Source organism: Pseudorasbora parva, chromosome 5 (assembly GCF_024679245.1).
Source record: "Pseudorasbora parva isolate DD20220531a chromosome 5, ASM2467924v1, whole genome shotgun sequence".
Taxonomy (NCBI): Eukaryota; Metazoa; Chordata; class Actinopteri; order Cypriniformes; family Gobionidae; genus Pseudorasbora; species Pseudorasbora parva.
The window spans coordinates 18053938-18081370 of NC_090176.1; the positions used below are offsets into that span (position 1 = coordinate 18053938).

The window sequence follows — 27433 nt, forward strand, 5'->3', positions numbered from 1 at the left end:
AGAATAAATCTGAAAATTTCCATACCACAATGAAGCCCTGGTACTAGAGCACAAATGTAAAGTGGAACGAACATGATCACTTGCACACACACATGCTCACGCACACAAACACACATAAACAAACACACAGGAGTGACTCCAATTGAAAGCATTTTTTTTAGAAATTGACAAATAAAATCAATAATTCCAGAAAAAAATCTGAAAATTTCTACACAGAAATGAAGGCCTGGTACTAGAGCAAAAATGCAATGTAGAAAAGACATGCTCACTCAAACACACACACACACACACACACACACACACACACACACACACACACACACACACACACACACACACACACACACACACACACACACACACACACACATACATACATACTAACAGGAATGACTGCCATAGCCAAATAAAATCAGCCACAAATGCAGAACAAAGATAAAAGGGGTGAGACCTAATGCACACACACACACACACACACACACAAACGCACGCACGCCCGCGCACATGTGCACGCATACACGCACATGCGTACTGAGGCACCACCCACATGCGCACTGGCGCATTACGCACGTGCGCCTATGCGCACGCGCACATGGGCACGCGCGCACACACACACACACAGAGAGAGAGAGAGAGAGAGAGAGAGAGAGAGAGAGAGAGAGAGAGAGAGAGAGAGAGAGAGAGAGCATCTATGGAATTTGTCAAATGAAATCAGCAACAAATGTTAGTACCTGAGTGAATCAGTGAGACCTAATGCATGCACACACACACACACACACACACACACACACACACACACACACACACACACACACACACACACACACACACACACACACACATACACGCAGAGAGAGCAAGGGAGAGATGAAAGGAAACTGACCCGTTCAACTTTGAGAAAGTTTACTCTGAGATCTAAGAGCTGCAACTTTGTTTTGAAAGCAAAGTAATTGTTCCCATAACATATATTCCCATACAAAAGAGGGCCAGAGCATGGACTGATTTTTGTTCATGATACATGTTCATTCACAACATTCTGAACTGCTTTTTTACCATGTGAATTATGTAATAATTTTTGTAGCTAGTTATTGCTTTTATGGTCAGTGTTCAGAATTTGATTATCAAAAAATTATATTGTTATTCAATGTTCATTCTTCACTCCTGGTCATTTATGCATATTGCTGCTGGTTTTTTTATATACATATTATTAAATTAATATCTTCAAAATTCTAAAGTTAATAATTTTTTTCCACATTTGGTTCATTAAAATAAATAATATTCAACTACAATCCGATTCTAAGTCTTGTACTTTAGGTGTTTCTTATGTGGTGATTTATGTGGTATTTTGTTAAAACAGACATTTCAAAACTTATCAAAAACTACCAAAATTCTACTATTTGAAGGAATATTTATTTTTTATGTCTTGTATAATGTTTATACATGTATAAATTCACAAAATATATAACAAAAGTTATGATATGAGCAGTTGGCCACATCCAGTAAAATGAATGGATCTCTATTGCCCCCTATGGACAAAACAATTTCTTTCTTAAATTGTAATTCCTTCAAGTTTGTCTTTGACCAACAGATGGCAGAATTGTACAGCTAACACCTATATCAATATCCAGAAACAAATTCATTTTAATTTAGATCATGATTTAAGTATTTTTTTCATAAAAAAATGATATTTCACACGCAAGCTAATGGTATAAATGAGGATTTGTGTGGTAAATAGGTACAAAAGTACTTTGAATATCCAAAAACACAGCATTACTGTATAGATGAGAAGTGAACAAAAAAAATAATATATTATATGTAATATTAAAAATGTATATTTTTTTTACAATCACTCTTTACATTTTGGGGTCATATAGACCCCAAATGCACTGAGTGTAAACAGGAAACTAAGGACATATTAGGGTTAAGTTGACTTCAACCAATGCTAAAGAAACTACAGTTCAGCCAACTGTTCCACTGTGCTTCCATGTCAGGGTTCTGTCACCTTGATTTGTTGTATTCTTGGTTTCGTGACAGCAGGATCCTGACACTCATGTGTTGTTTGTCTTGTCCTTTGTGTGAATGTACGGCTTTGTGGTTGGTCTCTGGGTTGTGTGCTCTAATGTCTTATCATTTGTGTGTTCAGGGCATGTCTGGGTTCTGACACTTGTTTTGGTTCAGTTTCAGTGTTGGGTCCAGACATTCATGTTTCGTGCACTTCTGTCAGTCTTGTTTTTCCTCTGTTTGAGTACTATGAAAGTTTGTTTGCTGTGCTCTTCTACTTGTCTTATGTGTTTGTGTGAGCACATAGCTTTTGTTTCATGTGTCATGTTTGTGTCATTTCCTTCCCTATAGAGGGTATGCATTGACATGACTCTCCAACCGGAACATCTTACAACTTACCAAAGATCCAGTGATCCATGGATACTGACATGCGGCCAGGAATCATTTTCCTTACATTTATATGAGCCTGATTTTGATAAATAAATATTATCTCTGTAATCCTGCATGTACAGTGAGGCAAATAAGTAGATGAAGTTGTAGAACTGCACCAGGCTGGGAAGACTAAATCTGCAATAGGTAAGCAGCTTGCTGTGAAGAAATCAACTGAGGGAGTAATTATTAGAAAATGGAAGACATACAAGACCTCTGATAATCTCCCTCAATCTGGGGCTCCACAAAAGATCTCACCCTGTGGGGTCAAAATGGTCACAATTCCTAGTGAATAACCTGCAGAGAGCTGGGACCAAAGTAACAAAGGCTGCCATCAGTAACACACTATGCCGCCAGGGAGACGTGTCCCCCTGTCTGAAGTTTTCTAGAGAGCATTTGGATGATCCAGAAGATGATTTGGAGAATGTCATATGGTCAGATGAAACCAAAATTGAACATTTAGGTAAAAACTATACTTGTCATGTTTGGAGGAGAAATTATGCTGAGTTGCACCATACCTACTGTGAAGCATGACTTTGTGGCGACTTACAGAAAACATTTGACCTATGTCATTGCCAACAAAGGATATATAATAAAGTATTCAGATGAACTTTTGTTATTGACCAAATACTTATTTTTCACCATAGTTGAAGTATCCTGGCTCTGCCCTCCTAGGTACTTCCGCTCAATTTTCATTTTCCTTCAGTACTACGTCTGGGACTGCTGTGTAGTCTTAGGTTTTCTCCGAACAAATTTTTACCGGTCCAATCAGCGAACAGAGGGAGTGGCTGAGAACGATGACGTTGATGTCGAGCGCTAGTTTGAGATGTAGTTCAGTAATGGCGGCGGAGAAAGATGCAAACTAAACCATTCATTGCATTGTGGCACCGCTGCCGAATATCCAGAAGTTAAAGCCGGAGCAATATCAGTCTTTGCTGGGGTTTGTTGGTGGCCATGATGTTGTGGCCCTCCAACAGGGTAAATTCGGGAAAAGTTTGATTTTCCAGATCGCTTCGTTAGTGATGAAGGAGTTGGCTGAAGCTATTCGGACGGTAACTGTTTCTCGTGGGGTCGGAAGGTATTGGCATCATTTAAGTAACAGGGACTGGTCAGTTATTTTATTGCCGTCCATCTCTAAACACCCGCGGAAAAATCCCCGGCCGAGTTACCTACTGCTTTTGACAAACGCAAAGTCGTGTTGATGTAACAGCTGTCCGAATCCACATCTCTGCGTTTTCAACAATATATGTCTTCAAAATTCACTGTTTGTAATCCTTTTTGACCACTGCAGACCACCATACGATGTCTTTGCTGTTATTAGGATGCATTTATAGACTTGTAGTTCCTTAAAATGCTGGCAAGTATTTAGAAGAGCAATATATTTCATCACCGTTCAAACTAATTAAAATAAAAGCACTTAAACATTTGAATTGGTCCGATATTTATAGCAGCATTTATCATCACACCAAGCATATGACATTTTATTTACAGCATAAAATGATGTTATGGACCGCGTGAGCACCGCATTCCCGATCACAGAACCCAGTCTCCTCTCCACCGTGACGTGAATAAATCACAATCCGAATGCACGAGTTTTAGGTTTTATCCTATAGTTTTATCACTGAGGTGGCATGCACATGTGCACTTTTATTTTGTTGGATTTCCATGAGTGAAACAGGCGAAGGGCACATGACATACGTCACGACCAAACGTTAGTGATTGGTTATGGCAGATCCAGAGTGGCTCAGGGCAGATCCAATAGTTTTAAACCTCAACAGGGTGCCCGCCTTCGCGGAAAACCCTTGTCAATGGAGAGTGGCCAGACTCTATGTACAAATGAAATGTACGAGAGTCTGGTAAAACCAGGCTATAGATGAAGTGTACCTATGATAAAAAAAATGACAGGCCTCTGTCATCTTTTTAAGTGGGAGAACAAACATAATTGGTGGCTGACTAAATACTTTTTGCCCCTCTGTATATGCGGCTGGGTTAACACTTGTCAAGAATTGAAAACAAATTTGTATTCAAATTCTGAATACATTATAGGCTGATATATTATTTTTTACATTGCCTAGACAGTGTGCAAAGAGCACTCGCTTTATAATCAATAAAAGCTGTCACTCATTCAATGAATGCACTTTCACAAAGTCCCGTTATATTAATCAGTGAAGCTGAATACACAATTAATCTCTTATTTACATAATATCCACACTTAGAGAGGATTAGCGCACATGCAGAACTCAGCACTGGACAAAGACTCTAATCACCAAAGTGAAAACATGTTGGAAATCTACACACTATTATCAAGTCCGTCTACCTCGGTCCAGAGCGGGTCATAGGGATGTCCATGGCCAAACCTACCATGACCCTGAACAAAAAAATGTAAGCATCATTGAAAGGTTTGTAAATACATGAATACTGTAGTGTATATTTCTGTCACACTAGAAGGCTGTTTAATTAGATTTTTTGGCCCCACTTTATATTAGGTGGCCTTAAGTACTTACATCAAAAAATAAGTAAAATGTACTTACTGTGTTCAAATTGTATTGCAAAGCACTTTTGCTGATATTGAGGTGGGTATAGTAAGTAACAGGTGTGGTGATGTTAAGTGATGGGTAAGTTTAAGGGTAGGTTTAAGTGTAAGGGAAATGTCAACAGTGTAATTACAAATGTAACTACAGAAATTACATGCAGGTATTTTTTAAAATGTAAGTACAATGTGAAAACTTGTATGTACACAATCAGTGCATTGTATCAAATTATTAATTTAAATGTTAGTACATAGTAGTTAAGGCCACCTAATATAAAGTGGGTCCGATTTTTGGGTCCAAGTTTTGTATTTGGGCACTATAGTGCCATTTGTGCATGTGTGAGCGAGCTGAGATGCCTGACAATGCTGTCTAAGTAGGCAGCTCAATGAGTATTGAGACAGAGCTGTTAGTGATGGGTGGAGAAAGGCAGCACCGTTTGCAGTCCAGTTGATTCAGTGTGTTGAAGAGTGTGTTGTGCATGTACAGCTGAGAGCAGAGGGCATCTACACCATATAGAGGTATGTAAGAGTCTTCTTAGGTTACTTCCATATTAAACTTTAGCCTCATTTTGTTATCTAATTCTCCCAAAAGGCACTATCAGATACACAATCAGTTGAATTATAATCAAGGTCTAATGTTTACTATCCTGTATTATATATGTATGTATGTATTACATTTTATTTCAATCTTTAAATGTTATTTTGAATAAGAATAAATTGTTTGTTATTTAACTGTTTTAGCAAATCCAAATCCAATTTATCTATCATTGTAGAATAATTTTAAAATAAAATTCTTAAAATAAACAAAACATTTATATCATGATTGTTGATGTCAATATTCAATGACATCAATACTAAAGTCTTTGGTCCGTAGACAAATATACATTCTTATTCATTTATTTATTTATTTATTTATTGATACTGGGAACTAGTACACTGTTTTTTTCTTTTCTATCCATTCCAGGGGTGTGTTTCCCATACAACGACGTGACTCACTACTTAACTAGTATGTAACATCGTTGAAGAAATCAACTAGCTAGTCATGACTGTTTCCAGAAACCGCGTTGTCGCAAATCTGATTTGACACAGTTTGTGGAGTAATAACTGCTTTTAATTAATTAATGTGAGAATCTTTAATTTTTTAATTAATTGAAAATACATTTTTTGCTATAAATTATGGACATGGCACCTGAAGACTAATTCTTATTTTTTCAGTTATTTAGCCTTATTTACAGGTTCAATCATAGGCTCGTTCTTACGGGCTAAAAGGGATTTAAATCTTTTGACAAACTAAAAGACATGTGATATTTGGATGTCTTCGAGAGAAAAAAAAAGTACTGTAGTAAACGACAGCTTGCTTATTATTCTCAAGATAAAGATCTATTAAAGATCTATCATGAACTGGCTTTTTTATTTTTTTATACTGTTGTCTGAGGTCAACTAATGAAGTTTGTTGAAACATCATAACTAACAAGTAATAGACTATTTATACACTGGTTTTCTTCACTGGCTGTCTTCTGAACGCTGGGTTTTGATGGGCGTGCCGAACTGGAGACTTGGAAGTAAACGCCCAATGCTAGGATTGGAGAAGATTTGCATATTTAATGAGCTTCAGCGCCACTGTGATATCTATGACTCTGTCAGTTCAGCTCCCATGAGGAAGAGATTATTAAAGCGGCAGCTACAATGATTCTCTCGACCACGGGCTCGTAAACATCTTTATCAAACAAACACAATCATTTACTTCTCATCCACCCTCGATTGATTGGAATATTATTTCTGGCCCGCACGACTGGTTGATATAAGTGCGAACACACACACACAAACACACACAAGTGTGCGCCCAGATCAAGAAAGAATTTCTGCCAGCGGACGTACGTTTTGGTAGCCCGTCTAGAAAACACACAGTCCCGGGACTACTATTAGGCCTACATATAAAAAAAAATACATTTTTACTAACATAGAAGGCAATATAGAAGGCACAACATTGTGTTTGCAAATCCAGCACTTGAGACATATTCACAAACGATTCTGTAGCCCGATGAAACCCACAGTAATTTTCTGAGCCTGGTGTCTATAAAAGCTTTTCTTTGACTAAAAAGGAAGTTTTCAGCTCTGAAACTTACAGGATAATGTTATATTACCAAGACATTTTTTATGTCAAAAGCTCAAGGGAAAGATGATTTCTCAATTCATCACCCCTATTGTCCAAATGTCATGCAAACAAGAAATAATGCTTCTAACCACAGGTCGACAACACAAGTTTGCTGTTTGCAAATGTTCATTGCAACTATGGTTTTAGGAAACACGACTGGTTGAACACTCACCTAAAGGATTATTAGGAACACCATACTAATACTGTGTTTGACCCCCTTTTGCCTTCAGAACTGCCTTAATTCTACGTGGCATTGATTCAACAAGGTGCTGAAAGCATTCTTTAGAAATTTTGGCCCATATTGATAGGATAGTATCTTGTAGTTGATGGAGATTTGTGGGATGCACATCCAGGGCACAACGCTCTCGTTCCACCACATTGAGATCTGGTGACTGTGGGGGCCATTTTAGTACAGTGAACTCATTGTCATGTTCAAGAAACCAATTTGAAATGATTCAAGCTTTGTGACATGGTGCATTATCCTGCTGGAAGTAGCCATCAGAGGATGGGCACATGGTGGTCATAAAGGGATGGACATGGTCAGACACAATGTTCAGGTAGGCCATGGCATTTCAACTATGCCCAATCGGCACTAAGGGGCCTAAAGTGTGGCAAGAAAACATCTCCCACACCATTACACCACCACCAGCAGCCTGCACAGTGGTAACAAGGCATGATGGATCCATGTTCTCATTCTGTTTACACCAAATTCTGACTCTACCATCTGAATCTCAACAGAAATCAAGACTCATCAGACCAGTCAACATTTTTCCAGTCATCAACTGTCCAATTTTTTTAGCCTTTTTTTCCTATTTGTAATGGATATGATTGGCCGATCCATTGGTACCCAATCGGCCCATTCTCCTTTGACCTCTAACATCAACAAGGCATTTTCACCCACAGGACTGCCGCATACTGGATGTTTTTCCCTTTTCACACCATTCTTTGTAAACCCTAGAAATGGTTGTGTGCAAAAATCCCAGTAACTGAGCAGATTGTGAAATACTCAGACCGGCCTGTCTGGCACAAACAACCATGCCATACTCAAAATGGCTCAAATCACCTTTCTTTCCCATTCTGACATTCAGTTTGGTGTTCAGGAGATTGTCTTGACCAGGACCACACCCCTAAATGCTTTGAAGCAACTGCCATGTGATTGGTGGATTAAATAATTGCATTAATGAGAAATTGAACAGGTATTCCTTCCTAATAATTCTTTAGGTGAGTGTATGTCAACAACATATAACAACGACAGAACTTGTGACCATAGTTGGCTAATGATGCTTTTGGGAAACGCACCCCAGGTCATCAATTTAAAAGGAATTATTAAAATTATAGTTTGGTAAAGAAATATTTAAGCAAAGTAAACTGGTCCCTCTTTTATATTTTAACTACTATGTACTAACATTATAAATGAATCAGTTGATACTATGCACATGTCTTTACATTGTAATCTATAAATCTTATGTTTTTAAGAATAAAAACATCCCTTTCCCCTTAACCCTCCGTTAAACCTAACCATACCACCGAACCTGTCTCTAACAACTTGCAGCAAAAGTGTTTTGCAGTACAACATGAACTCAATTAGTACATTGTACCTATCCATTTTACCTATCCAAGTACATTAAAGGCACCGATATAAAGTGTGAGTGTACAATTCAAGAGTATTTTCACTAATTTATAAATTCATAAATGTTGTTTTTGTCTGTAATGTGAACGCAGATGGCAGCCCTTCAATAAGATGTTTGGAACGACTCTAATTGACAGAAATCGTCACCTTCACTTTAATCCCAAAAGACTGACCTGGACTATTAAATGCCATCTCAATACAAAGGGTACACATTTCTGAACATCTTTAATTATAATATGGTGCTATAGTTACTGAAATACTGTATTTCCTTTCTACTAGGCTAAAATGTTTGTGGTCTCCTTGCCAAGATGTCTAGAGATCTGTGTGTCTTTGGTAATGGTGTCCAGACTACAAGGTGTGTGAATTGAGTAATCTCGTTGTTCTGTGTGTGAGTGGTTTATTTGGATTAGTCTCATTATTGGTGTCTCAGCTAGGGTCTCAGCTCCAGCTCGCCTGGAGGCCCTGGTTGAACAGCCCTTCACTCTGAGCTGTACGCTTGTCAAATCTAAAGGAGAATCAATTAATCAGATCCGCTGGCTTGACGTGCAGAACCAGACATTAATCACTTACCAGCCTGGTCAACAAGACAGCGTGAGCGGTCAACAGCATGTGGAGCTAGCGGCCTCTCCACGAGATGCCAGTGCCATCACCATCAAACGTGTCAGCTACAGGGATGAGGGCTGTTACACTTGCATCTTTGATGTTTATCCAAAAGGCTCAAGAGAAGGAAAGACCTGTCTTATTGTTACAGGTGAGTCTTGGGCAAGATATTTTGGGAAAATCCATCTACGCAACTTCCATTTGACATGAGCATCACTACAGTCCAACAACACTGGGATTTTAATTGATGGTGAGGATTTTTCATTGACTCATTTTGCGCAGTACATTGTAACACCTGTAGGTGGCAAAAAGTCTTAATGAGTAAATCATTGAATCATTCACAAAAGCCCAGATTAAAAAAAAATTCTGATGTAACCCCTCCTGATCAAACCGCACTGCTCCCAGCAGGACTTACACCCGGGTCCGTCGGCATTAGAGTCGGTTGCTCTAACCAGGAGGCCGCAACCTCTAGTGTCAGACGCTAGAGCGTCTCTTGAGATAAGAGGAGTATTTTATTCACACAGTGACTACTAGCTGGCATCTGTTACACTGATTTATTCGGGAATTGATAGATAAGTCAATTAAGTGATAAATGAATAGATCCAAAGTTGACATCATCTTAAGTTTTCACAATTGTTGGCATCACCTGAAATCATTGCAAAGGCTGGATCCAAACTGGAGCTTGCACAAGTTTGCAGAAAGAGGGAAGCAAAAGGACATTTCATCAGGTATAATTGTAGTAAAAGTTTATGAGAAGCATTGTGTAAATGTTTGGCTAAAAGGATGTGTCTTTTGTCGAGATTTAAACAGAGAGTGTGTCTGGACCCTGAACATTATCAGGAAGGCTATTCTAGAGTTTATGAGGCACATCCAAAAATGCTTTAGTAGATTCTGAGATTTCCTCAGAATCTACTAAAGAGATATCCTCTGTACTACCAAAAGTCCAGAGTTTTGTGACCTTACAGAGCGTGATGGATTATAGCAAGATTGAACATCAGTTTAAGACAATAAAAGTGAATATACATTGGAAAGACAAGGGTCAATACTAGTATAAAGGGCCTACTTTAATTTTTTAGACATGCTTTGAAACTGGATTCTGGAGTAGAATGTGAATGTAGCATCTCATGGATGCTCAGCACCTGACAGTCATTTCTAGGGATGATGTCGTGACTACTGTCCTTTCCTCACACTAATACATCTTTGATTATTTTGGGGTTGTATTCTGGATGCTCTTTTTAGCTACAACCATTGTCCTGAATATTCGTCTCATCTGGTTCTCACTAAAATCTCTCACTCCCAAATCCTAAATAGTATAATTATTAAATGTATTTTGTCTAGGGACATAGTAGGCTACCTAGATAGTAGTATGCATGTCTGTTACATGCAGAGTGCATTTGTTATCCTGCTATTGTTCGTATAATAGAAACTTATTTTGATTGTTTTACAGCAACAGTGATCCCAGAGGGCAATAAGACTGCAGTGGGTGGTAAACAAGCCTCTCTGGCATGTCGGTATGCCCTGCCAGAGAAAGTCAAGCAGGTGTTGTGGAAGAAGATTTTGAATAAAGCAGAATCCAGTGAAGTTGCATTGTTTGCAAGGCAGAGTGACCCTGTAATTGAAGAAGAGTTTGTGGACCGTGCAAGCTTAAACCCTTCCCTGTCTGACTCAGAGCTCACTTTATGGCCGGTCCAAGCTAAAGATGAGGCCTGCTACACCTGTGAGTTCCACATGTACCCGGATGGCATTAAGAGTGCCTCAAGTTGCCTCACTATTTTTGGTAAGTCCCTCAGGGTTTTGTTAAATCTTCTTTTATTGGATAATGCCAATATTTGATATACTTGGTGCTCTGTTTTTTGTTAAGATGACAATATATTTTAAAAGTAAAATTTTATGCTGATCTGTCTCAGTGAGCTAGCAGAGCTCATCGGTGTCGAAATGACGGAGATGGCCAATCAAATGCAGTGTTTACAGTTGACAGATCCGAATATGAATAGAGTGTAACAGTCGGGTTTTTAGATAGGGAAATAGATTTGGGAAAAAAACGTATTAACCGTTTAAGACAGACTTACTGTGATCTTTGAGGTTGTTAATCAATGGTAGCATATATGCTTTTGTTAAAGCCATCAAAATAATTATGTTTAACTGCTGAATTTGAGGTGAAAAAAGTTAATGGATACTGCCTTGGTGGCTGTTAATTTTAATAAAGACTAATTTCTTAGTAAAATGCACAGAACAAAGAAAAGTGCTTCACACTTCAATTCCTGTTCAACAATGTGCATCACTTCTACAGGAAAATATCCTGAACAGAAAATATCCTGAAATGGTTATGAATCAGCGTATTGATTCATGATTCGGATCGCCAGTGTCACGTGATTTTAGCAGTTTGGCAATTTGACACGCGATCCGAATCATGAATCAATATGCTGATTCATGACCGTTTGAATCTTTATTTGAGGATTGAAAACAAACGCGGAAGAGAAGACAATGCTGAATAAAGTTGTAGTTTTTGCTATTTTTGGACCAAAATGTATTGTCGACACTTCAAGAGATTCTAATTTACCAACTGATGTCACATATGGACTACTTTGATGATGTTTTCATTAAATTTCTGGAAATGTATACAGTATACAGTATACAGTATACAGTATGTATACAATTATATACGCTCTGGGACTAAATCTAAAATATCCTAAACTGTGTTCCGAAGATGAACGGAGGTCTTATGGGTGTGGAACAACATTAGGGTGAGCGATTAATGACATACATTTCATTTTTGGGTGAACTAACCCTTTAATGGCATTAAACAAATACACACAAGCTCTGAACTGAGTGAAACACAAATCCAGTTTATTGCAGCTGGTAGGGCTGTAGCCCAGAGTGGTAGAGAGGGTAGGACAAGGCTAAACACACAGGACTGGAGAAAATGGCGATAACGGACAGAGAGAGAGAGAGCGATATGAAAGAAACTGATTGTAGGAGGGTGAGACTGTGAGATCTATGATTTATTCAGACTTTGGCCAACGTGAATGACTGTGTCACTGTTTCACTAACACAGTGCTTTTCTCTATGTTATGCTCTTGTTCTCCTGCCCTGTCTCTCTCGGATTGATGTTCACTTTTTGATTGTGCTCTGTATTGTTGCAGTTGTTCAAACTAAAGTATGCAACCACTAATGATTAAGGATGATTTACCCCAAATTAAATAAAATGTCATTATTTACTTACCCTTGTGTTGTTCCAAACTAAGTTTTTTTTTCTACAGTGAAAAAGATATTTTGATAAATGTATTTGTCTTACAATGACAGCCAGTGATTCCAAAACAACAAGACTTTCAATGTATGAAGAAAAACAAAACTGACATTTTTCGAAATATCTTTTGTTCCACTGAAGAAAGAAAGTCACACGGGTTCAAAATTACATTCACTCATCTCTTATTCATGCCAATCTTGTATTTTTCTGGGGTCATGGTTTTGTAAGAATGTGAATTGTTTATTATCTGTTGGAATGACAAGCATATACCTCTTTTTAGGGCAAAAGCTGTGCTTTGAATGGACATCTTTGTAGCTTTGAAATACTGCTGAAACTTTGTGGGCTGGAAACACTCAGATGGCATGCAGATCTGTTTATGTACAAAGCCAACACAAATGGTTACCATTCAGAGGCAATTCATGATTTTGTGTTGGGATCAAGGGGTCAAGGTTTGGTTTAACAGGGCTTCGTTGGCCTCTGCTGGTAAATGGTGAAAAGGCAGAAATCATGTCTTGAACATTGGGGGGACTAATGGTGGTGGGGGGGGGGAGTGTTGTAAATGTATTTCTATTTAAAGCTGTTAAATAAGGGTTTAAATGGATTTAAGTGAACAAGAAAACCGAGAAGAAATCAACTTTAACTGGTTGAAATTTGCTTTTTTTTTTTTTTTTTCAAATGTGCACAAACACTCTCTTATTCTATATGCAGAAATATACAGAAATTATTCAGCCTGTATTTTCAATTCAAAACAGTTACATACAAAAAAAAAAAAAAAAAAGTTGTGTAGTTTGCATAAATGGATATTACTGTTGGTCATTCACCAATTCTATCGTAAAACAGTTACTATTATATTTAAAATAATAGTTACTATTATATAATATACTATATTTAAAACAGTCAAATATTACTCTTTAAGCTATTTAAAGCCTGTACTCTTTCTACATAAATCTAGAATTCCTGTTCTGTATCTGTGAACAGTAACACCTGTTTTTTTATTATTTGATAGGCCATCTTAAACATTTTTATATTGACAAGCACTGTTAGATCTCTGAGGCAAACAGCCTAAAATTTTGATTTTAAAACATGTGGCATCCTAACAGTGGCGTAACTTACTAATGATGGGCCCCAGTGCAGGCTATGCAGTAGGCCCCCCCTAACCTAGCATGTAACACTTTAGGTTTAGGTTTCATTTCTATATCAGGATATCGGTTGTTTATTATTATTTACAAATCAAATATTAATGGCTTATTCTGTGTCACCGTAATGTAGGGTCTACATCCCTTAATCGTAAAAAAGACACTCCCTGCGTCCCAATTCGCATACTATCCATCCTAAATAGTATTCGAAAATAGAATTAGTATGTCCCAAATCGTAGTATGTTGAAAAGAGTAGTCCAAAGATTCCCGGATGGTTTACTATTTCCGGTCCGAATTCACAGTATGGATCGATGGGCACTCTAACGGCTGATATTGCCCACAACCCATTGCGAGTTGGACGAGGATTCAATTAGAACTACAAACGCGGATAAAAAGCGTCAACAAACTACAAACATGACGGCTGTGCGAGTTCGACGGTTAAGTAGAGAAGTTAAGATAAAGGGGTTTGAGTGACCAACTATCAATATTTTACCCGTCAAAAATATATTTATTCAGTGTTGTCCACATTATATTTCACCTGCAGCATTGTGAACTTTTTTAATGACACGTTTGGCCATTAACTTTTAAATGCATCCTTATATTTAAACTGCAAACACATGAGGAGAGTCTCTGACCCACAAAGAACCACAGATGGAAGATCAACGAGCGGCTACATTTCTCTCCGATACGGTAGGAGATTAAACTGAATGTGGAGGATTTGAACTGTGACGAATCTGACGATGATTGACAGGGCAGATAAACGGTGACGGGATGCACGTAACTAAGCGACAGAGTCCGTTAAAGATGGCGCAGTAGTATGTCCCGAAGCTTGCATACTTTTCTGCTACACACTCAAAAGTATATACCTTTTCTTCACAAAAAGAGTACATACTTTTAGGACGTAGTATAAGTAGGCGAATTGGGACGCAGCAACTGTTTTATAATCACGAAGGTTCCAAATGTGAGTTAGTTAGGGGGGTTGGGGGGCATGCTCCCCCGAGAAAATTTAGCTTTCTAGGATCTACATATGTGCATTTTAAGATGTTCTGAAGGCCAAAAAAGTAGATAACAATATTACTAGAGACTCATCAAGATGGACATGTTGACATAGGCTACTTTTTTGTGAGTTTGTCCGTTCAAACGCAAGACTTGTAAGAGAAATCTATATGTGCGCGATGTGAGACTGCGCGCTTTCAGATGAGTGCACAGAGACAGATGTTCTCATTCGCGTCTTCTGGCACTACACGCGGGTGCTGATGGTGAAAATGGCTGTCCATATTCCAACCTAAGGCAGCACTCGCATGCATTGAACACAGTTTATAAAGAGAGACCGTTTTGCCCACATTTTTCTTTTATAATCACTGGTGTTAGTGTATCACTGAGGAGCCCTTGCGTGTATCAATCAAGAGAAACATAAACAAAGTATTATTTTCAAGTTACAACCCATAGATGTGTCATCAGATGTGAGATGAACCACATCTTTAGACCAGCACGCAGGTCGCAGTTTCTGTTTCCGTCATCACATTTCGGACTGAGAATATTTGATGCATCCCTAAAATAATTAATAATAATAATAATAATAATAATAATAATAAATTATATTATGGGGTATTATTTAAACATAAATATGAAACTAAATAGGCTACGGTTTCTTTAACCCTCTGGCTGAAGAACGCACCGGCTGTTTTTTCCCCCTCACGAGTCATGACGGGGGATAGCCTATAACTCGCAATACTCCGTAATTTTTGGCCATACAGATAAATGTGAGACATAATTATAAACTATAAATTGTCTACTTTTATTTGTGTACACTCACATAACAACAAAACTTTGTGCTTTAGTAAAATAAATAAAAAAGGTACACTTTCTATCTGCGAGAATCTGAAACTCGGTGAATACATGACATAAACATGAACGTCTAATGAAAGCTTGAAATCGCTAGATTTAAATCAAATAATTCACATTTTATAGTGAATTGTGGAGCTCGCTGGCATAGAGCAGAATATCTAGCGGAGCGTCACGCAACTGTGCTCCGCTCACACGCTGAAAAAGGTGGTCAGTAGCCTATCCTAAGCGTGACGGTAGAGCACCGTGTACAGCCGTGTGAAATCTGAAACAAGTGCTTTTCATTTGAAATGTGAGTGTCACAATATTCTGTGGAGTCACTTGGTCGCCAGGGGCCGTTTGCAATGTGGGCATGGGTCCGTGTGCGCTGCGGGCCCCCCTGCCGCACGGGCCCCAGTGCGACTGCACTGCCTGCACTGTCTATAGTTACGCCCCTGCATCCTAACAACAAATAGAGTATCATCAGAAATATTTGTGCCCATTTTGGCCATTTCTAATGTCAATGGGGGTTATGGATGCTATAATGGCTCACTCTGCAGGTCGAAGTCATCTATCTCATGGTCATTCATATGCAGCTGTGAACTCTGACTAAATAAAATGTTTAAAATGTTTTACACCCCTAGACTAAACTCTCTGGGAGTAAGACACAAAACCTATATCCTGTATCATATACATTTTACAGTCCTACCCAAACCTCAAGTAAGCTACAAGACCGCATCTCCCGGAGTGATTGAGGCTAACTGTACTGCCGTCGCCCGGCCACAGGCTGAAATAGTATGGAATGTGGAGGGGAATGAGAAGATCATTGGCCCACCTGTGACCACCGCTATCCAGCAGAGTGACGGCACGACTCTGGTCATCAGTACATTAACCATCCAGGCTGGACTCCTGAAGGATGTCTCTGTCAAATGTCTAGTTCATCATAAAGGACTGGAGAATGCCATTGCTGTTTCAATGAACACTAAAAGTGAGTGTGAACTATTTTATTATGCACTTCACTTTCAATGGTTGACATAGATTTTTTGTGTGTGTTTTTTTATCATTTAAAGTTAATTGGTTAATTTTACTATGAAAACCTACAGTAGCTTTCAGAACTAAAAATGTCTCAGGTTACGTATGTAACCGGTTCCCTGAGAGAGGAATGAGATGCTGTGTTGTAGCATTGAGGCTATAAGTATGCTAGATAAATTCCAGACATGCGTGTTGACAGTTTCAATTTGTCTTAAGAAGACACACAAGCATAACCGTGATAAGTATAAAAATATATGTGCTAGCAAGGACCTTGGAAGAGGTCATTCTCCTAGTAGGCTGATATTATCAGTAATTCAATGCGAGATACGCTGCTTGGTGACCATATTATCTTTATTGTGAGTACCAAAACAGACCAAAAGCTTAGAGGATCTACACCAATGACCACCAATGACCTTACTGATGTTTACTTACGCGACGATAGCCAACAACATAGACATTTGAAGCAGTTTTACTCACCGCCTGCTTCCAAAGCACGACCGTGAACCTTTATCGCTGGGACCGCTCCGTCAAAAACACACTTCTTTGGTAACTGTTGATTTCGTGAAGTCCTGTGACAGCAGTGACCGTGGAGATCCACTTTTGCGACACGACTGAAGCGTGATGTTGTGACGCTCCCTGTCATTTCTGCGTTCAAATCGGTTAAAATCCAGCGGTGCCTTCCCGGAATGCTATGCGGGCGCGCGACAGAAGTGTTGCACTGACAAGTGGATCTGCACTTGAGAGCAGTGTTTATGGGCGTACATTTCCTCTCTCGGTCTAGTCACGCGCACGCGCACCCTTCCAGGAGAAGAGCCCGTACGGCCCATACAAAGACATTCCGACCCGTTGACGTCAAGCGGAAACGTACTCGGAAAAAACTCTCCGAAACTTGTGAGAAACCGGAAGGAGTATTTATGACACAGAAATACTCCATCAAATGTCCAGCTAAGTTTTTGAAACTTTGTCCATGTTTTTGGAATCCAAGTGTAAAAAGCTCAGTATGTATGACACAGCACCCCCCTCCCCCCTTAGGCTGATCAAAAAAAATTGTCACCAATGGTCTCTAGGAGGCTAACAATGCTTTAGGCAAAGGGAACTGGGAAAAGAGGGAACTGGAACCATCTGGCACCTTGAACGAACTCAGGCACTAAAGGGTACATTCTCAGAGAAGAACTCTGCAGAGATGTCCAACTAGTGGAAATAGAGTTCAGGAGTTCAAGAGTTTTATTTGCCACATACACAGTTAACCGGCAGTGAAATGTAAACAGGTCCGCTCCATGGACAGCAAATAACAATTAACAAAAAAACACAATAAGTTATAAAATAGAAATAGGATAAAGGTGCTATATATATATATATATATATATATATATATATATATATATATATATATATATATAATTATGAATAAATCAAGTAAAAAAAAAGAGATTGATGTCCTTGGTGATTTTTTTTAGCTCTACCTCTGCATCCAGGGCCGGCGTTTGCTATAGGCGAGCTAGGCGGTTGCCTAGGGCGACAATTGTGTTAGGGGCGCGAGGGCGCTCTAGTGTCGCCCATTACTTCCCATTAAGCATCGAATCGGAACAAGCGAAATACAACATAATGTTCATTAAACATGATCATCATGGGGCGCCCCCTCAGCCAGACCTTTAATTACTTATCAACCTGATTATTAGATTGAATTGATGGTGATTATTTATTATTAGTTCAGGCTTTAGGTCAGGCAAGTGCTCATCTAGCGCGTTCATCAAAAATGAGGCGTCTAAACCCGCGTATGTACAGGGACGGAAAAAGAGAAAGAATGAAAGGAAGAAAGAAAATCGAAAGAAAGCCCAGTATAGAGGTTAGTCTTCTTATCTCAGCCAAGTTGTCAAACAAAATAAAATTACTTAGTATCAATCTTATCAACTAATATGTATTTTTTAAATATTATTAATATTGTCACTAAGCTATCACTTGCTAGTTTTCTACATAATTACTATACGTATTGCAAACATAACTTCACTGACAATAATCTACAATAACCTACATGGATGTCATTTAAATATCAAAAGTCCAGTTCGTTATAAATATGGATAACGTATGCATGTTATTTATGAAAAGTACAAACGCTCTCTACGTGGGCGTCAGAAGGAAATAAATATGGCCTCTCGGTTTTTTTTTTTTTTTTTTACTGGAGCAGCCTAACGAAAGATCCCATATTATTTACATTAAACACAAATATGCTGTGTTCACCAAATTCTTAACGGGGGCTGTAGTGTAGTGGTAAGACGCATGGCATCAAGATTAGATGCAGGTCAATCAGAGGTTCGATTCCGCCTTTTGCCACACTCGCTCTATTCCCTTTTCCCATCACATATCAGATCGGAAAGGCATTTATTTTCAATAAAAAGTGATAAAATGTTTGAAAAGTGGAAATAAAGCTTCGAACATGTTTAATAATAAGTGCTTCTCGGTTAGGGGTTGGCCTAGGAAAACAGATGTGCTGAATTCGAGACGATAAAAGTGAGTGGGGAGGGGTGGTGGGCGCAAAACTTCATCTCGCCTAGGGCAACCAAAGAGCTAGAGCCGGCCCTGTCTGCATCGTTTGATGTAGATGTTCTGCAGAGACGGGAGAGCTGACCCTGAGATGGGCTAGGACAAGCGCACCACTCTTTGTAGGGCTTTGCAGTCATGACTGGTGCTGTTACCATACCACGCTGTGATGCACTGAGTCAGTAAACTTTCAATCACCCCTGAATAGAACGTTTTCAGGATAGCTGGTGAGACCCGGAATTTCCTCAGCTGGCGCAGGTGGTACAGTCTTTGCCTGGCCTTTTTCACCTGTGTCTGGATATGTGCAGTCCAGGTCAGGTCCTCGGAGATGTTCACACCCAGGTATTTGAAGCTGCTCACTCTCTCTACTGGTGTCCCGCTGATCATGAGAGGGGAACATGACCGTTGCTGTCTCTTCCTGAAGTCCACAATCAGTTCTTTGGTCTTGTTAACATTCAGAAGGAGACAGTTGTCTTGGCACCATGATGTCAGTTGCTCCACCTCGTCCAAGTATGCGGTCTCATTGTTGTCGGAAATTAGGCCCAGGACAACAGTACCATCCGCAAACTTGATGACAGAGGTGGAGCTGTGTGTGGACAAACAGTCATGCGTGTAGAGAGAGTAGAGCAGGTGACTGAGGACACAGCCCTGTGGAGCTCCCACACTCACGGTGATGGAGGTGGAGGTGAACTGTCCTACTCTCACCACCTGAGGTCTGCCATTGAGGAACTCTTCAATCCAGTGACAGAGAGAAGAGTTCAGTGCGAGATCCGTGAACTCGTTCACAAGCAACGGATCAGCTCTCACTTCTGCAGAGGATTTCGCTCCAAAAGCACAGATGGTCCTCAGTCCCTGCCACATCCGCCGGGAGTCGTTGAGCTGGAAATAAAACTCCACGCGATCCCTATAACGGAGCTTTGTGGCTTTAACGGCGCGTCGGAGAGCATAACAGGATGATTTATAATCCCTCATATTCCCTGTTAGTAGACCGGCGTTGTATGCGGCAGTGCGTGCGTTCACTGCAGCGCAGATTGAACTGTCCACCCACGGTTTCTGATTAGAGAAGGACGTTATAGTTATTGTTTGTGTGGCTTGCTCTGTCAGTGTGTTGATGAAGCAGAGTGCCACATCAGTGAACTCACTGACGTCCGATGAACTTCGCCCGAACTCGCCCGAATAGCGACTACATACACCTTTAAGGTAGTCAGAACTAGCCCTGCTGTGAGATGCTCTTGTACTAGACTGTCAGGGCAGTTAACTGGATCAACATCATGTTGCTTACACCAAGATACAAATAGTTGCCTTTTCAGTGCTTATAACTTACTAGAAGGAGCAGTTCTAGAGTTTAAGATTGTTTCAGTTACCACAACTTAATGACCATAATCTTGGGCAAGGCAAGTTTCTAGATTTCCAGCCAGGGATGAAATATCGTCCCTTGCATTTTAGATAGAGATTTCAGCAGAGCTATTGAGGGAGTCAATACTGAGTTGTTTTCTGTGCTGACTCAACTGTTGGACAAAGTGTTTCAGAGCTAAAAACACTGCCCTCATCTTGAGGCAATTTATGTGTAATGAAGTGTGAGGCCCCTCACAAAGGCCATGGGCTAGTTGCCCATCGAGAACCGCACCCAAGCTCATGAGAGACTTGTGAAGACAACACACCCCTAGTGCCAGGCCTCGGTTGAGGAATCCTAGAATATATTTAAGCTGAATAGCCGAAAAGCCGAAGTGTGTGGCGCTAAAATTCTACGACTCTAGAAGGATGATTCAGACTGTGAAAGCCTTTGCTTTTGAGCCGGAGCTGAAGAGGTCTCATGTGCAATAGATACGAATGAATAATGGCTGCTGCTGCCATGTAACCTAGCAGCCTATGAATTTGCTGTACTGAAAGCTGCTGGTCTAGCTTGATGTCTCTCATAGTGGTTAGGATCAAATCAACATGTGCAGGAGACAGATGTGCCTTCATCACGTTCATTAATATAGTTGAGTTCATGGATGCCCTGGGGCTACAGCAAAGACAGCACAGCATCAATGCACTTGATGAATGTATGTGGAGACAGAGCTAGGCCAAAAGGAAGTACTCAATAAGCTTAGCCCCAGAAAACAAACCAGAGAAACTTTCAGTGTTTTGTCAAAATCTTTATATGAAAATATGCACCCTTTAGATCTATTGTCACAAACCAATGTCATAATTTAATTTGTGGCACTAATAGTTTGATTATTAGTGTCTTGAACCTATATATCCGAAGAATGCTGTTCAGGCCCCATATATATATATAACATTTTATGCAACCCCCAATTCCTTTTTTGGGTAATACGAAATATCAACTGTAGAATCCTGCCTTTCTCTCTGGCATTCTGTGAGAGATTACAGACCATGAAAATGAGGTGGACACAAAGCAAACGGAATCTTCTTCAAATAATGTTCAGGACCGAATGAAAGACAGAAGACACTAAGCTGCTGCAAAAGTCTGACAGAGAAATACTTTTTTAATGTAGAATCGTTCTGTTTGGTGCCATGAAGCAGCTTTTGCTTTCTTGAGTGGAGATGGGGCGTCAGGATGCCCTCCCATATGACCCGTGGTGGTGAGATACATAGAGATGCCTAATCCAGTGTTCTCAGCAGGAGGAAATTGTCTGTTCAGAGCCTTGAAACAACCAGGCAAATTTGCAGGCAAAGTTGCAAAGGAAGTGATGAATACCATCTAGGGGGGAGGACGTTTGGCAGTATATACTGTAGTTATACTGATACCATCTGTAAGATGGGTTGGCACCACATTCCTTCAGCATTGCTTAGATAGGATGACCCCCCCCCCCTCCCAAAAAAAGTCCAAAAGTGTCAGGGATGGCGAGACAATCCTTAGAGGTTTTTTAAACTGGAGAAGCCTCTCTACTGTGACCATATCAGCATTGAGCGGCCAAAAACACAGGCCTGTCTGCTTGGTGTCAGTTCCGTGGAAAATATTTCTTTGAACCTCCAAGGTTAAAACTTTTCCTCAGAGCTATATACAGCCATAAATCAACCAGACAAAAAAATAAATAAATAAAAATAAAAACATGGTGTGGAGACTTTATTTATTATGCTTTATTAATATAAATATCTAAACAGCTTAAAGCTAGATGACTATTTCATACTTTAATTCCTGAGATTTAAATGTCACGCATGTCTGATTATGTGGAACTTATGTGGAAACATTTAATGAGCTTCAAAGTCGTCATCTGATTGGTTGAATTCTACAGGATGTCCACGAGACGCGTGTGTTGAGTTCTCTAACGGTCCGCCTGGAAACAAATGCCATGATGGCAAAATCACTCCTGGAAGAACGCCATTGTGTACAAACAAATGTGACAATGAGGGCTTACCAGGATCAACTAAATGCTGGATTTTCAAAAATATGTGAAGTCCGCGGCTCCCTTTTTGCAGTTAACTTGCACAACTTTCTTAAATTAATAAATTATAGATTAACTGTTACTATACCTGTCTGTTATTGCAGGGACATCGACAATTAAAATCTTTAAAGTTTTCTAAAAAACAACATAAAAGTGCCTGAAGTTGAAGAAACATTAAAAAATAAAATATATTCTGAATAATGAAGCCATTTGTAAAGTGATTTAGTAATTAAGAACAAATTCTGTAAAATAGCAATGAGTCTGTGACTTTCTCTGCTTCTCTCACCAGTTGGTACAGCACTTACTATCCTGATCTCGGTGACTACAGTAGCGTTTCTTCTGGTTCTCTGCCTTTGTTTCTGTTTGTGGAAGTGCGTCCTGCGTAAGGATGGTGAGTATTCCTATAGCAATCTTAAAGACCAATGAGAACAATCCAGAACATGCAACTCAGCAAAATATATACAAGCCAGTATACGCTTTAGTGGCACTATTGATTTTAATGTAAACACACTTAATATAGTGATTCTGAAATGAAACTACTGCTGCGTCTAACATGCTGAGCATGTAAGATATGCTGGTGCTGCAAAAATAGACATTTATAAATCCAGTAGCAGATCTAGCCAGGTGGAGCTGGGGGAGGTGGAGGATTTCAGAGGAACTCTGATTGTGTGATACAGGACAAGTGTACAGCAAACAACGAACCAGACTACTGAAATGTTGGCTAAGCACTTACATTGGTTGCAGTATCAGCAGAGGCCAATGATTTGAACGCTTGCCGATTGAATGTATAGGGCCCATCAGCCTGCGCCCTCTAGATTTCATGGCTAAATGTGAAGAGTTTAGATGCAAAGCTGCTAAACACCACCTCTGTGAAAAAAATGAGATAATGATATTGAGCGAATGCTCTCCACACTAGTATATGTTTATCAAATACTTTAACTTCAAATCCCCTAAATCCCAGCATCAGCCCATTCAGAAATATGGGTTTGTTGCTAAACCGCTAAACAGCATTTCTCTTTGACAGCAAAGGGTCCATAGAAACCAATCAGAAGACACAAATTGCATATGTGCATATGAGATGGCTTTACATTGCTGAGCTTCAAGTTTCAATCATGTTTTGTCCAATTTTACAGTGGCAATGACAGGATTTTGTGAGTAGCAAGTAAACACAACAGTGTGCTAGTTGATAGATTAAACTTTTACCGTATCCAGTCTGCAAGAACTCTGTTCTTTGATATTTTCTCAAAGAAGAGCTTAACGCCATGTCTTCCAGAGACGATTCAAAAGATTGTTCACCATCGTCTGTGTTTTCATGTTGCACATGGAACCCTCACAACTGCCGTCATCATGTTAAGCCCGCCCACCGACTCTATAAATGATGATGTGTTTGGCCTGACAAGAGTTTGTTTTTTCCAGCTCCCAAGCCAACGATACTGGCTTGCTATACTATACGCCCTGGCTGCAAATTATAATTAACAGGCATTCACACGCGTTACTGCACACACCACTGCCAAAATGTGTCATTCATTGATACTGTACAAAAAATTGCCTACAAACAAAAAATAACAATGCGTGTTGCTTTGACAACTACAGTATGTCTTTAGTGAAGTACACAGAACACACACTTAGCACAGTCAAAACCCTTCTTTACAAAACTGATGAATAGCTGATTCAAACCTCTTTCAGCAGCTGTTGGAGTTTCTTGCAGATGTCCTGAGTGTGACGATGGAAGGGAGTCATGATTATATTTATAAAGAGTCTTTGAGTCAAAGGTGTAATCCACATTTTGAGAGTTGGTTCACTCTCCCACTCTTTACTGTAGATACAACTTACTGTATGCCACTTTGGCATAGCGATCACTTTAATATACAGCTACGATTTATCACGCCAAAAACCTGGCCGTCAGTCTGCTTGCATCTGAATTCTTTATATATATTTTTTATATATATATTAACATTTAATTAATTTGAAACCATTGTCCAATATAGCTATGGCTTTTGTGTGTGTGTGTGTGTGTGTGTGTGTGTGTGTGTGTGTGTGTGTGTGTGTGTGTGTGTGTGTGTGTGTGTGTGTGTGTGTGTGTGTGTGTGTGTGTTTATGTATGTTTGTAATGTTCACATATTCTACATGAGCAGAGCCTGAGGAGCATCAATTACAGAGAAGAGGCCGAGAAGACAGAGAAACTGTTGAACAAAGAGACAGTTGAATGTAGGTGTATTCAGTAATGTAGAACAGGAAGTGCAAAGCCTCTTCCTGTGACTTAACACAAATCCTTCACATCCGATCTGATGATAAGAGAAATTAATCAAGTTTGTTTGTGTGTGTGTTCATGTTTTTCTATCTTGGTGGGGACTTTGACCTGAATAAACTCCCTATGAGGCAGCAAGCTTATAAATCATACGGAATGAGTATTTTTGAAAATGTAAAAATGCAGAAAGTTTTGTGATGGGTAGGTTTAGTGTAAGGGAAGAGAATATACAGTTTGTACAGTATAAAAAACATTATATCTATGAAGAGTCCTCACAAAGATAGTGAACCATATGTGTAATTATCATAACCAGTGTTTTAACTACTGCGTGAATCACATATATATATTTAATATTTATCATTTTTGTTTTCCCCTTTATGTTCCTCCTACAGTATCTAACAAAGACTTCACTCTGGGTTATTTTAATATCCTCTGGCATTTATGTTCAAACAAAACTGTCAGTAATTACTTAATTATTGTGAGAAAGTTTCTCATGGCTTATATATTGGTAAATGTTCAGATCAACAAACCTCTAATTTTCAGATTTTACCATTCTAGTTTCTGAGCGTTTCAACTGTGAGAGTCTATGTATATTTTAACAACTTGATGTTACAAGTTGATGTTATAACATAATTTAACATGATGTTACAGTTACATCTGTACTCTGTCATGTTTCCATAGAGTGAATGCTGAATGTTTAATCGTGGCAGACGGATATGCTGAGACACCTGTGAAGACGAAAATCTCCTGTTGTCATGTTTCCTGCTTTTCCAGCCAAAGATAATGTCTCGGTTACATATGTAACCCTCGTTCCCTGAAGGAGGGAACGGAGACGCACGTCAAACATGAATGACTGAAAGGGAACCAGTGACACATCTCTACAGGAAGAAAGATGCTACATTGTGAACGAAATTGTAAATCCATCACTAATTTGAATGTTGCCGTTGAAGGTGTTTTATCTTGGCACCGAAGGGAATATAATTAAGTTAGTATTTGTCTGTTTTAATACTGTTATTTTACCCAACCAGAATGCATCTGAAGCCCTACATGTAAAAGTACAATAAAACCATTTGTTGAATTCTCTGAAAAATAGCTATGCACTCAAATAAAGTGTAAGGAAACTTCCTTGTTATTTTTTTTTATTAATCATTGTGAATAATTAAAATAAGTGGCGCTCACAGCAGTGCCAAATGACATCCGTTCCCTCTCTCTTGATCTAGTCCAGCTCCACCTCTCTGGACCTTAAGGGTTAGTTCATCCAAAAATGAAAATTAGCCCATGATTTACTGACCCTCAACCCAACCTATATGACATTCTTCTTTAAATCGAATACAATCACAATTGATTCCTTTATCCTCCTTGTGCTTGAACAGACACATATACCCACAAGCATAAAACGTAATATTATCAGATGTATGTGTATATTGGGTCTTAAAGTCTTAAAGTCTTAAAGTCACAGTAGCCTATATATGTGTGTTGCTGCCTGTCATTAAAGGGTTAGTTCACCCAAAAATGAAAATTATTTCATTAACTACTTACCCTGATGTCATTGGACACCCGCAAGACCTTTGTTCAACTTCAGAACACAAATAAAAGCTGATGGCTGAGAAAGGCTTCAGATAGACCTCCATTGGCATTCAGTACATTCCCACTTACAAGACCCATAAAGGCACTAAAGACATCGATACAAAGTCCATATCAACAACAGTGGCTGTACAATAATGTTACAATGCGACGAAAATAGTTGCACGCACAAAAATCTAAATAACAACTTTATCCACCAAGTTCGATACAGGATCCAGAAGAGGAGGGAGCGCCGCTATCGCGTGAGTTCAAGTCATGTCATTCAAGCTGGATAAAGTCATTATTTAGATTTTTTTTTTCCGCACAAAACCTATTTTCGTAGCATTGTAAAATTATTGCACAGCCACTGTAGTGAGATGGATCTTGTAAGTGGGAATGTACTGAATGCCAATGGAGGCCTTTCTTAAGCCTTTCTCAGCCATCAGCTTTCAACAAAAATATCTTCATTTGTGTTCTGAAGATGAACAAAAGTGTTATGGGTGTCCAACGGCATGAGGGTGAGTAATTCATGAAATAATTTTCATTTTTGGGTGAACTAACCCTTAAAGGGTTAGTTCACCCAAAAAGGACAAGTATCCCGTTAATTACACATCCTCAAGCCACCCTGTTTATGACATTCTTCTTTCTAGTGTTAATTTTGTCACCTATTTTAATTTAGTCTTAGTCTTGTGCTAAATGACCTTGTTAGTTTTAGTCATATTTAGTCATTCACATACCTTTTTTAGTTAGTCAAGTTTTAGTCAACTAAATGTCTTGCCATTTTAGTCTAGTTTTAGTCAAAAGAAAACTCAATATTTCATAGTCAAGTTTTAGTTAAAACATTTTAGTCTTTTTACATAAATTATTTCTGAGATTATTTTTAATACCATTTCAGCCAAATAGTGTTTCACACATCTCAAATATTGGTTAAATGTCATAATTACCAGACAAAAAACACTTGATGAATGATTTTTGTTGACTGCAAAATGCAACTTTGTTAAATGTATCGATTTCGATCAGTATACGTTTGCCTTTTTAAGCAATATTTAACATTTTTCTTGGATTAAATTACATTTGCTGGCATTCATTAATATTCACTTTTGTGTGCTTA

At 39.1% G+C, this 27433-nt stretch overlaps 1 protein-coding gene across 1 annotated transcript; it reads left to right on the top strand.

Annotated features, from left to right (window-relative positions):
- Positions 1-5366: 5366 nt before the first annotated feature.
- Positions 5367-25881, top strand: zgc:113337 (uncharacterized protein LOC503741 homolog). The gene is made up of 9 exons (XM_067443407.1): positions 5367-5479; positions 8838-8950; positions 9025-9100; positions 9176-9496; positions 10793-11122; positions 16256-16540; positions 22801-22902; positions 24647-24719; positions 25441-25881. Exons 3-8 carry the CDS (start codon positions 9031-9033, stop codon positions 24715-24717), a joined length of 1179 nt encoding a protein of 392 aa, XP_067299508.1. The 5' UTR covers positions 5367-5479; positions 8838-8950; positions 9025-9030; the 3' UTR covers positions 24718-24719; positions 25441-25881.
- The last annotated feature ends 1552 nt before the right edge of the window (positions 25882-27433 follow it).